Source organism: Bubalus bubalis, chromosome 6, assembly GCF_019923935.1.
Source record: "Bubalus bubalis isolate 160015118507 breed Murrah chromosome 6, NDDB_SH_1, whole genome shotgun sequence".
Lineage (NCBI taxonomy): Eukaryota > Metazoa > Chordata > Mammalia > Artiodactyla > Bovidae > Bubalus > Bubalus bubalis.
In genome coordinates, this window is record NC_059162.1 from 17,160,449 (window position 1) to 17,172,978 (window position 12,530).

The window sequence follows — 12,530 nt, forward strand, 5'->3', positions numbered from 1 at the left end:
CACTGTTTCTTTGCATTATAAAAATTTAGAGAATATACACTGTCAAGGTGTTTACATGATCACACTCAGTTTAATTCTCTTGAAGGTCTATCTTCTACTTTAGAGCATGTATTTATTTCTCACTGAGGTTAGAAGAGTTAGAAAGAATTCACGTTTTTGTTAGTTAACATTTTCTTTAATGTGCTGGGTTCCCACTGTTGTCGTGGTATTTTGACTAACTTCATAGAGGGGTGCAGGCCCCATTCCAGTGTGGAATCCAAGCCACTAGTCTTGCCCTGATTAGTGCTCAGAAATCTCCAACCTCCATGTGCGGTGAACTGTGTGTGTTATGATTCAGGAAGGTGTCTGAACCCATCAGACTCCAAATTCCTGGAAGGCAACCACGGAATTGGTGTGGCCAGGTCTGGCACAGTGAGTTGGGGGTTGTGGAGGAGCGCAGAAGAAAGGATTTTTAAAAAGGCTAATCAAGAATTGACTGTGTTAAAAAAAATGGAAGAAAAAGATCAGTCTGATACAAGATGGCATCATTTTCCCAAAATTAGTTTTTTTTTCTATAAAAGGTATGAGCATGTATTATTTTTAAAAGAAAAAAACAACCATTCTCATTTTAAGGAACAGTTACAAAACGGCAAAGGTTTTGAAAGCAAACAATCTTGAATTTGGCACTTAGAAAAGTTCCTTAACCTCTCCAAAATCCTTTTCTTCATCTTCAAATGAGCAAACCATTAGCACTCACCACACTGTTGGAGTGAAGGCTGTTTGGAGAATCAGGGTTTGTGTAAGGCGGTGCCTGGCATGACGTGAATGGCCAACACATGCCCACTTTTAAAAGGAGGGGATTTCCCTGGTGGTCCAGTGGTTAGGACTTGGTCTGTCAACTGCTGCGGCCTGGATCCAACCTCTAGTTGGGGAACTAAGATCCCGGAAGTCGGGCAGCATGGCCAAAAAACAAAAACAAAGACTTTGGACTTTAAAACAAACAGCTTTAGTTGTTCCCATAGTCCTGCATAGCCTTCCCTATTGTTAGCATCTTACATAGTGTGGTACATATGTTACAATTAATCAATCACTCTTGACGCTTTATTATCAACTGAGTTCTAAGCTTTATATTCAGATTTCTTTAGTTTTTTTTTTTTGGTATGAGAAATGGCATTCTTTATTCATAAATAAAAATATATAATTACCAGAAATAGTTTACACGGCCAAAAGGGGGCATCAAAAATAAAACTGTCAAAAGCAGCGCAAACTAAACAGCACACAACGAAGAGGACATAACTCTGTATGTACTCTTCCCAGTGCTGGGCCTTCGGCAGCCAGCCTGGGCCAGGGTTCCTGCTCTGCGGAAGCAGCACAAGGGGGCCGCCGATAGGGGAGGAGAGTGGAGCGTCCACGCCCGAGGCACACACAGCTGTGCGCCCTCCTGCTCGGGCAGCTGTTGCTCCCACAGCCCAACCTGCCTGACCCTTGGGATAGATTTCTTTAGTTTTAAACCAGTGTCCTTTTCCTGTTTCAGGGTTACACATCCACTTTGATTGTTTTTTATTACCATTCTCATTTTTGTTGTACAGATACTTAGCAAACACCTCTCCCCAGCCCTTCCCTTTCTGGGTAGGAGCTATGCAGGTGTTGAAACTTGTTTTCTTAGCCTCTTAACAAGAAGCAGGAAACAGAGCTCAACCTGCAGGCTGCGTCCTGCCCCAGGGCTGAGAAACATGGTGGGCACGTGTGTGTGTGTGTTGGGGGGATGGGGTGGGGGAAGTGTGGGTGTGGCAGGGATGGGTGTTCTGTTTCAGGGTGAGCGGGGGGTGGCAGGTGGCATGTGCCATGGGTGCAATCTGAGCTGCCTTCATTGCAGTCAAAGCCACAGGTCTGAAGCTTCTCTTGAGCAACAGAGTATCAACCAGGGCTCACCCCAAGATGAATCAGAGATGTTTCTTCACCAGAGGTCAAAGGTGCAGCCTGATTTATAAAAACCTCCCTAACCCAGGGCTCCTCATCACTGCTGTGCACTCACCTGGCATTCCACACTTCTGTGCAGAGGGGTAAGTGTCCTTTCCTTGACTCAGCCTTCGGGGGCCACTTGGCAGGATGGTGGGAGCCACAAATCCCTGCCATCTGAACCCCCTCTGGCTGACTGCACTTTGGGACCAAGGGTGCCGCCAGCTCTTGCTCTGATAGGAAGACCCAGTCTCAGGACTTGGGAATGGCCAAGGTGGGTGGGGTGGCCGGCATGTGTAAGGGCCCTAAAGTACCATCACTTGGGGAAAGGAAACAGCCTGGGCAACCACAGAACCCTTCCCAGGTGAGCCTGAGTGACCAGCACTCTCTGAATTATACTCCCCAGGAGACGGGGGCCCATGGAACAGGTGGCAGTTAGGGCTGATTCTTTGATACTTTAGGTGGTATCCTATGTCCTTCTCCCCTATTCTATCCACAAATAAGACCATTCACCGTGGGTCAAACAGAGCAGCAGACCCAGGATAGTAGCCCTTGTCTAAACCATTAATGAGGAAGGAGGAGACAGTGGAAGCGCGGGGCTGGGGAGGCACTGCTCTAGACCTCCCTTGTCTCCTGAAGGTGAACGTAGTTTGGTAAAATGACTAAGCTGGAAGATCACCTGGAGGGGATCATCAACATCTTCCACCAGTACTCCGTTCGGCTGGGGCATTACGACACCCTCATCAAGCGTGAGCTGAAGCAGCTGATCACAAAGGAACTTCCCAACACTCTCAAGGTATGGGAGGCCCCTCTCTTGGCAGTTTCCCACCCCCTTGTGCTGAGGGCGGTGGTCTGAAGGATGATGGTGGGGGCAAGGACTGGGGTGGGTTCACCCCAGTTTGCGCTCCCAAGGATGTTCCCCAGCCCCTCCCAGCTGCGGTACAGGGGCCCACTGCTCTCTCTGAATGGCTCTCTCCATCACCTTAGGCTTCATGCCTTCCTCTCTCTGTAAAGTGGAGAGAGGCAGGGCCGGGCGGGGTTGGATTACTGAGCTATACAACATCTTCTAGGTTAAGACTTGGTTCTAGGATGGCTTAAGACAGCTGCTTCTGTCTGCCTTTCATTTGCTCACATTGGATTCTCCCACATAGTTTTGGATCATGAGTTAATGTTCCCTGGCTGCCCTGGGCTGAGTTCTGAGGGATGCGAGGCCTGAAGAAAGGGGAACTCACTGACCCTGCTTTCTCTTCTCCCAGAACACCAAAGATCAACCTACCATTGACAAAATATTCCAAGACCTGGATGCCAATAAAGACGGACAGGTCAGCTTTGAGGAATTCTTAGTCCTGGTGTCCAGGGTGCTGAAGACAGCCCACGAGGATATCCACAAAGAGTAGGAAGCTCTTTCCAGCAATGTCCCCAAGAAGACTTTCCCTTCTCCTCCCTGAGGCTGCCTTACCTGAGGGAAGAGAGAATTAATAAACATACTTTGGCAAAGTTCTTAGCAGAGTCTGTGTCCTTTTTTTTCTTTTACCAAACTTGATCCTTCCTCACCCCTGCTGTTCTGACAAGCCCCATTTAGACCTCCGAGACCCGCTTCTCTGTCTGCTCATTTGTTCACCAACAATTTATTAAATCTCTCTAATTTGTTCATTTATTCATTTATTTAACAAATATTTAGTGAGCATCTATAATAGCCAGAGATCAAAGACATGAAGTCCTCATCCTTCTGGGGTTTTCATTCTAATAGGGAAGGAATTGAAAATGAACCAACCAACAAACGACTAAGTATTAGCAGGCCAGTGCATCCTGTGATACACTGGTAGGTAATGAAAAGAGATATGTAGAAACTTAAAGCAAAGGAATATAGGGTAGAGGGAAGGACAGGGTTCCTGGTTTAAATATGTTGACCGAGGGATGCATTTGGGCAGAGATCTGCAAAGGATGCAAAAGATGCAAAAGCTGTAAAAGATCTGCAGCTTGCAGACATCTGGGGGTCCAGAGTCCTGTAGAGAGAGGTTGAGGCCCTGAGACAGGCTCAAGCCTGACCTGCCTGATGGCCAGTACGATGGCGGGTGCAGAGCCGAGGCGGGGCTGGTGGGAGATGAGCGCCTGCAGGAAGCAGGTGTAGGGAGCAGGGGCTTACAGTCTGTGGGGAGGACCTTGGACTTGGTGCCAAGTGTGCTAAGGAGTCACAGGCGGTTTTGAGCAAGCGAGTGAGTTGATTTCACTTATGCTTCCTGTATGGATCATGAAACCTGGGGCATGATTAAAAGTGTGGGGAAAAGGGAGACCGGAGCAGGAGGCAAGCATGAGGTACGGGGGAGGGAAGACTTCTCAGGCTAGACTCCCTCCCCACGCTGATCTAGGCCAGGTTCTTCGTGACATGTTCCCCTAGGACTGTGCTGCTCTCCTGCCGGGCTCTTCTCTCCTACTGAGAGTCTGTATCCACTGGGGTGCTTATTTGTTTAATGTCTGTCTCCTGCATTGACGGGGGTGTGTGCACGTAGGTGCAGCATCTCTGTCATCAGCACTGTGCTTGGCATGCAGCAGTTATTTCAGAAATATCTTTTATAGAAGTGAACGTATGGGGACTTACCTGGTGGTCCAGTGGCTAAGAATCTGCCTTCCATTGCAGGCAGGGGACTCAGGTACCATCCTGGGTCTCACAACAGGGCTCACAACAAAAAGCCCTCATCCTGAAACAAATACCTAGTGCAGTTAAAAAAAAAATGAATGAATGAATGGAGATCGTTGTTGTTCAGTCACTCAGCCATGTCCAACTCTTTCTGACCCCATGGACTGCAGTGCACTAGGCTTCCCTGTCCTTCACTATCTCTGGGAGTTAGCTCAAAACTCATGGAAATTAATAGGCTACTGATTTGATCCCCTATAAAAGGTCCAGGGGAAAACAGGAAGGAGCATGGAGTAATCTCCCTAGGGGCCAAGTGTCGGGTCCCCTAGTGAAAAGTGCATTCCATCTGAATGGGAAAAAGTTAGTGGGGGCCTCCCTGTCCACCATCCCCTGTCGAGTGCTGAGTCAGGTCTGGGATAGATGGCATGCCCCTTTAGTCCAGATGTCAAGAGGTCCATTTTGTTAAGTGGTCAGAATACCCGCATATTATGGGTACGTGTACCCTCCCAAATTCATTTGTTGAAGCTCTAACCCCTAGTGTGTTGGTGTTTGGAGATGGGCCCGTTGGGAGGTAATTAGATTAGTTATGAGGGTGGGACCTTCATGGTGGGATTAGTGCCCTTATAAGAAGAAGAATAAAGATTTCTCTCTCTCTATGAGCACACATGGAGAGGAGGTCATCTGAGCACACAGCAAGTCTACAAGACTGGAAGAGAGCCCTCACCACACCCCCAGCTCTACTTGGCAGCCTGATCTAGAGGCTTCCAGCCTCTAGAACTGGGAGATTAAATGTCTGTTGTTTAAGCCATCCAGTTTATGGCAAGGCTCCCCAACCTTCAGGCTGCAAACTGGTACCTCCTGTCAGATCAGTGGCAGAATTAGATTAAAAATAAAGTGCACAACAGATGTTATATGCTTGAATCAACCTAAAACCATCTCCACACCCTGTCCATGGAAAAATTGTCTTCCATGAAACCGGTCCCTGGTGCTAAAAAGTTTGGGGACCTCTGGTCTAGGGCATTTGTTATAGCAGCCTTAGCAGGCTGGGATACCATGAAAGCAGCATCCAGGGCACAGCCTTAGGCTCTGACAGACACACCTGCTTCCTCTTCAGTAGCAGGAACAGGCCAGGAGGGCAGAGTTTATGACACCATTTAAAAAGATTAGATAACTTGCTGGAGCCCAGGTATGACAGATATGAGGAAAAGTGAGAAGAGAAACTTCACATTGGGGCAGGGGTGGGTTTGTATTTTGGTGCAAAGCCGGGCAGAGATGATGTGTAGAAAGCTGGGATTCAGTACTGAGGCCAGGAAGTGATAAGTCCTGGCCCCAGAGGCCCCAGGGTTGGAGGTTCGATGGACTGTCTATCAGAGGAAACCACTCTGTCTGTGATGTGGATCTGAGGCAAAGTTGAGGCTGGAGGGGGTTGTGGAAAGTAGGAACCTATGGAGACCTCTCCTGGGGATGAGGCCAGGGCAGAGGATGAAGATGGGGATGGAGTGGGATTGGCAGAAGATGAAGGAATTCAGGAGCCAGAGAAGGCGGTCTTGGAATGAAGGCTTCCATCACTGAATGAGAAAGGAGGACCACTCAGGGAAAGCCCTCATTTGCTGACTGACCTTGGGAAAATCACTTTGCTTCTCTGGATCTCTGTCTTCTTCATATTTGAAGAATTCAAAGGAGTTTTGGAAATTCATTTGAAGAGTTCAGACTAGGTGGACACTCAGGTATAATTCAACTTTAATGTTCTGAGATACTTGGATGGGATCAGATCAGATCAGATCAGTCGCTCAGTCGTGTCCGACTCTTTGCGACCCCATGAATCGCAGCACGCCAGGCCTCTTGGATGGGGTGGAGAACTTTAAGTAAGATCTAGAAAGATGGGAAGCAGGGTATTCTTGGGCAAAGAAATGGTAGTGGTCTAAGTATGAGGATTAAAGTTATATTTCTGGATTCAGAACCTAGTTTTACCTTTTACTAATTGTGAGACCTTGAACTAGTTACTTAAAACCTCTAAGCCCGTTTCCCCATCAATAAAGTAGAAATAACAGCAGCATCTTTCCCAGAGTTGAAGTGAGGATTAGATAACCTAACAAAACATGCAAAGCACTTAGCACAGCGTCTGATGCCAAGTAAGCACTCAGTAGGTATTAACACTAGTAGGAAAATACTAATTTATATGGGAAGGCCACTTGCCAATGCAGGAGACATGGGTTCAATTCCTGGGTTGGGAAGACACCCTGGAGAAGGAAATGGCAACCCACTCCAGCATTCTTGCCTGGAAAATCCCATGGACAGAGGAGCCTGGTGGGCTACAGTCCATGGGGTCACAGAGAGTCGGACACGACTGTGTGACTGAGCCCATATTATGAGATAAGGTGCACAAAGTGCACCTTCCAGGTGCTCTGAGTGCACCCCTGCCCTTCAGGAGGGTGTCTTGGGCCGGCACACTGCCGCACACCGTGAGCTAAGCTTACTTGCACACTGGGACTTTGGAAGTCAGGAGAAGAATCTGGATTCAGTGAGATGGCCACCAAGAGCCTCTGGGGCTAGCATGGCTAGGACTTGTCATTTAACTTGGCCCATATGTAAAAGTCTTCAATGTTAAAAGGAAGCAAACCAGATTGTGAAAATCTGATGGGCAAGAGCCGACTTCCTCTGCTTCTCTGATTTCCCTTGTTACTTAACTCAGCCCTGGGTAAGCAGAAGTTCAGTTCTTGCCCTTTCAGCATTAATCTGAGGAATCTTTCCTTAATCCTCCCTCCTCCCCATACCTGCTCCAACCAAGAAGACTAATGAAAAGCACCTCCTCTGTGCTCCCAGGCACCCTGTGCTTCTCATTGCCTTTGTTTTACGGCCACAACTTAATATGGAAAATAGCTATTTGGGTGTCTCTTGCCCCTGTTAGGTTGAAGGCTCCTTGAAGGCAGGGGACCTGCAAAGTGTTTGACACAAACATCAGGCTCAGTAAATCCCTATAACAGCCTCCAGCCTGATTCCTGTGCTCCTTTACTGTGGGTCCCCAATCCCTCGTCCATGCAATAGCCAGTGTGATGCCCAAACGTAAATCACGGTGCATCACTACCTGGTGAAGACCCTGCAGACTTTGTCCAGTGCTTCTTGTCATCCAGGTCTCGTTCTCATTGTCACCTTCCTGGGAAGCCCTGTCTGGTTCCCCAGCCCAGTTAGCAGTTGTTGTAGCGTGTCTTCCTCTTACTGCGACACTCGTCAGCACCTGCAACGATCTGTTCTTTCTTCCTTGGCTTGTTTCTTGCCTGAGTTTCCCTAAGCAGAAACTCCAGCCGAGTTTTGTGGGACCTGCTGTGTTTTGTGAGCTTGTGGCGGTGTCCTGCCCCTTCCGTTATTCAGTGATGCCTATTGGTTTAGTAGAATCAAGTTACTGTTTGCTAACTGAGGGGAACAACAGCTTTTATAAAATGAAAGTGAGATGCTTGTGGCGGTGGTGGGGAGGGTGGGGGGACCCTATGGCAAGTACACCTCATCACAGAGGGCTTTGGAGTCCTCACTGTGGAGAGGACCCCTCTCTTCAGACCTCGGCAATATTCCCAGGCAGTTGTCACAATCCCCTCCAGCTTCTCTTTTCCAGGCTCAATACCTTCAGCTCTGTCTGTAACTGTTTCCCATTGTAATCTCCTTCCATTGTTAACAGGCATCTCAGAAGCTGAGCATCTTTTGTTTAGGAGGCGTCATCCCTGGTGAGATATGACCCTGATTATACCTCAAAGGCATTCCCCTCCCTGACAATACCCTACTTACTTGAGACTGCACTTCAGGCCTGAGATCAAGAGGCAGAAAGCACCACGTGAAGGAGATTCAGAAAAAGACTCAGAATATTGTGGAAGGGAAGAGAAAGAGACGGCAGACCAAGAGGAGAAGGAAGAGAGGAGGGGGATGGATGGAAGTGGGCTGCCCTGCCCTGCGCCCCATGCTGGAATCCTGCTACCCTGGTGCAAACACCCACTACTCTCCGCTTCACCTCTCGCCTGCCTCAGTCTTGGTGTTAGGGGAAACACACAGGCTGAAACTGCCCACCCTGGCCAGGCACCGTGGTAATCATTCCTGTGAGTTCTTGTATGACAGGAGGTCCTGGGAAGGAACATGAAATTAACAAGCCACTTCAAATCAGAAGACTTCAGGAAAGGTCAAAAGGAGATGAGCGTCCTACCGACCTCCGAGAATCCTCCTCATTGGAATACATTTTGGCTGAGCCATGTGTGCACCACCAGGAAGGACCCTGAGTCAGAGAGACTGGCCAGAGACAACCCAGAAACGAACCTCATCACCACAAAACCCGAGACTTCGAGCCATGTGGCAGAGTGGTTCCCCTGGGTCCCCTTACCCTGCTTCTCTCCACCCAGGTGCCCCTTCCCAGTAGAGTCTCTTGCTTTGTCGGAACGTGTGACTCCTCAGACAATTCATTTCCGAGTGTTAGACAACGGCTCCCTTTAGGGTGCTGGAAGAGATCCCCCTTTCCTGCAACATTGGCAATAGTCCCCCTCCTCACTGTGCAATCTCACCGTACATGAGACAATTCTGGGTTCATGGGCAAGTGTGAGGGAACTCACAGAGAACAGGGAAACCCTAGGAATGCTCACTGGAGGCCAGTCTCTCCCCTTACCCCGGTGACCACTTTCCCTGGTTAATGTGTGCAGGCAGGGACCTCTGAGGACAGAAGCTAGGGGTCTAGTTCAGCCAGGGGATTAACCAGAGTCTTGGGGGTAGAGGAATTGTTTCAGCCCGAGTCCCAAGGGGAAGCAGGACTTGAGCAACCAATTGTTTCAGACCTGCTGTCACTTTGGTAATTGAAGTGTCAAAATCCATGACACAGGGCTTTCTAAAACACAGGTTTTCAGCAACTGTGGGAGGGGACAGGGCATTGAGGTTGGATTCTGGAGTTTACTTCATGGCAGGGCTTGTGTCAGGCTTGTGTAAGATTGCCTCAGCCAGCTGGTGAAAGCTGAGGCCTTCCTTCCCAGCAAGGTCTTGGGAAACATCACACAATCCTCTTCTTTTTCCTGTAGAGGTGGTGAGACACACTTGCCTTGTTGACATGGTCCGGGTAGTTTGAGACCCTGGCTGAAAGCATCATTTCTCTGAGAAGCACCACCTCGGGCTCTCCTAGCCTCACGTGGACCATCGTGCTGCCTCCAAACCTGTCTCATTTCTGCCCCAAATCATCCCCACACAGAAGACTTTTCCAAAGTATGCGTATATCATTTCCCTCCCCAAATCTCCACTGCTGCTCCTGCCCTCTGTTTTCTGGAAAGTGTAGCTCCCTGGCCTCTATCTCCCCGCTCTCCTCTTCATCTCCCACCTCCTTCTCTTGTACGTCCAGGCCTTTGCACATGTGTTCTTTTTCTGAAGCACTTGCAGCTTCATCTGAGGATGCCTGTAGCCACCGGCTTAACTCAGCCCTCCAGGAGACCACCCAGGTGAACGGCAGCCCTCCCATCAAAGCCCCACAGAACTTCCTCCCTCTCTGACCTTTGATTTTCTATATCAGACTCATTTAAGAGACTGTCTTGTCTGCCCTGCAGTCCTGGGAGTTCCTTAAATGACAGAGTGAAACCTTATTTATTGCAGGGGCCCCTCAGAGCCTTATACAGAGCCTGACATCCAATAAGTCTGCAGTTAGTGTCTCTCGAGTGAATAAGAAGACAAGTGAGTGACAAACGAATTAATCTCCATGCCCAGTGCTGGAAGCATTTCACAACGCCCAGGTCCCAGAGCATATTCTGAGCATCGTTGAGCCTCTGGGCACCACCCACGTCCCAGAGCATATTCTGAGCATCATTAAGCCTCCGTGCAGTGTCCTGCAGTGGGGGGTGCCCCTGTACTTCCTCACCCCTCCCAGAAAGGTATGCAGAAGTTCAGGCTTCTCTGCCAAGGAGGGCAACTCCCTCTTATAGGAATCGGGGGACAGGCATCTGACAACAGGCTTTCTGTTCTTCAATCAGCATAATGCTGGGGAAACCCCAAAGCGTTTGTTTCTTGAAAGAACTCAATCATAGAGGTAGTCAGCATTTCTCACCTGGAATGGGAATCTTAACCTTGACCCTGATGCTCTCATTCTTTGTCTGAGGGAAGAAGATGACTCCCCTCTACTCCATAGAATCACTTTTTTGGAATAGGAGAAGCTAATCAGTTGGAAGGGCTAAGTCACCCTTCCATCAGGTCAGCTCTTTTAACAAAATCCCACAGGGCTCTGCGAGAGAGGCTGTAACACCTTCCCCCCTGGGATCTAGAGCAGCCTGCCCCTCTCAGACCGAGCTAACAAAGAGATAAGGCAAAAGTGGAACCCTTGGTGCCTAAGAAGCTCTGTCCCTTATTGTTCTGAGCCCAGCTGCTCCACCATCTCTGGCCTTCAGGTTGCCAGACCATTGGTACACCCCTCATGCCCAAAGCGGTCCCCACCTCACCCTCTCCCCAAGACAGCCCCAACGTCACCCTCCAGCTCCATGGGGCCCTAGGACCATCATACCTTCCCTTGCTCATTCAAAGTGCTCCTGAGAGTTTATTCCATGCTGGCACCTGGGGGCAGTTGCCACTGCCCCTGCTTCTAGATAAGGGGTCACCATTCCCTATGGCACATGCAGACGTATTGGAGAGTCCTACGGGCCTGGAGGAACAAGCCCCCGTGTGCTTGAGGAAGGTGGGTGGTCAGGAAAGCGGTGGCGGTGGCGGGGGGCAGTGACACAGGCTCTAGGCCCTCATGGCCATTAAGGGACTCACTAGAGAACTCAAGGCGAGGAGAGCATTCCTGGTGCAATCGTGCAGAGCCTGGGGACAGCCGGGATGTGATTTAGGGAAAATGTTTTGAAGAACTGACTGGGTAGCTGTGTGCATAGACGGAGTTAGATTTATTCTGTGCCCCCAGTGGTGTGGGAGGAAACCAGGGTTAATGCTCAGCAGGCACGAGGAGATGGATTTTGACTGGTGTAAAGAAAGTCTTTCTTAGTGTCAGCACCAAAGGAGGACACTCCCTTTCCTGGAGGAGTTCGGGCAGGCTGGGGCCAACTTCTTGGCAGGGAGAGAATCACTCAAGTGTGAGGGTGGGACAGGTGGGGTTAAACCAGTAATGTTCAAACTTTTTTCAGGACAAACTCCTTTATTCAGGTGGAAGCTTCTAGTGTGCAGAAGATGAAGGCAGAACTGGTAAGAACTGAATAAAGCTGGGGAGGGGCTCCAGAGTCCCATCCCCTCACCGCCCTTATCTTCCCGTTGGAGATGCCATGATGATATACAGAACCTTCAATATTTTCCCCCGGTGATCGAGGCTTTGGGGACATTTTGCTGGTTTTAATCCTACTTCTTCTCCCTCCTTTCTTCACGTTACCCCCCAGGAAGGGATCGTGGAGCGTGTAGAGTATTTTAGGACAGCTGTACAGTCAGTATTGTTTGAGAACCTGCTGTGTATCAGTCACTACTCCAGGTGCTGGGAATAAACTAGAAAATAATACAGATGCCATGACTTGCCCTCGTGGAGTTCCCAGTGCAGTGGGGAAGCAAAGTCAAAGACATACTTCTGGCACACTGCAGTAGGTAATGGTGGATGCACGGGATGGGGGGAGCCTACTCTATCCGAGGCATCTAGTCCGGGCCAGTACCCAGACTGTGGTTTTTCCAGTAGTCATGTATGGGTGTAAGAGTTGGATCATAAAGAAGACTGAGCACTGAAGAGTTGAGCTTTTGGGCTGTGGTGTTGGAGAAGGCTCTTGAGAGTCACTTGGACAGCAAGGAAATAAAGCCAGTCAATCCTAAAAGAAATCAACCTTGAATATTCATTGGAAGGATTGATGCTGGAGCTCAAGCTCCAATATTTTGGCCACCTGATGTGAAGACCTGACTCATTGGAAAAGACCCTGACATTGGAAAGATTGAGGGCAGGAGGAAAATGGGGTCACAGAGGATGAGATGGTTGGTTGGCATCACTGAC

General features: G+C 49.2%; 1 protein-coding gene across 1 annotated transcript; it reads left to right on the top strand.

Moving 5' to 3' along the window:
* Window positions 1-1,886: 1,886 nt before the first annotated feature.
* LOC102397920 (protein S100-A12) lies at window positions 1,887-3,438 on the top strand. The gene is made up of 3 exons (XM_006051693.4): window positions 1,887-2,042; window positions 2,578-2,734; window positions 3,195-3,438. Exons 2-3 carry the CDS (start codon window positions 2,597-2,599, stop codon window positions 3,333-3,335), a joined length of 279 nt encoding a protein of 92 aa, XP_006051755.1. The 5' UTR covers window positions 1,887-2,042; window positions 2,578-2,596; the 3' UTR covers window positions 3,336-3,438.
* Window positions 3,439-12,530: the final 9,092 nt, after the last annotated feature.

Bases quoted from the DNA above. Each gene is read 5' to 3' on its own strand.
- LOC102397920 (XM_006051693.4), top strand. From the start codon at position 2,597: ATGACTAAGCTGGAAGATCACCTGGAGGGGATCATCAACATCTTCCAC. The intron at 2,735-3,194 runs GTATGGGAGGCC...CTCTTCTCCCAG, and splicing joins AACTTCCCAACACTCTCAAG to AACACCAAAGATCAACCTAC.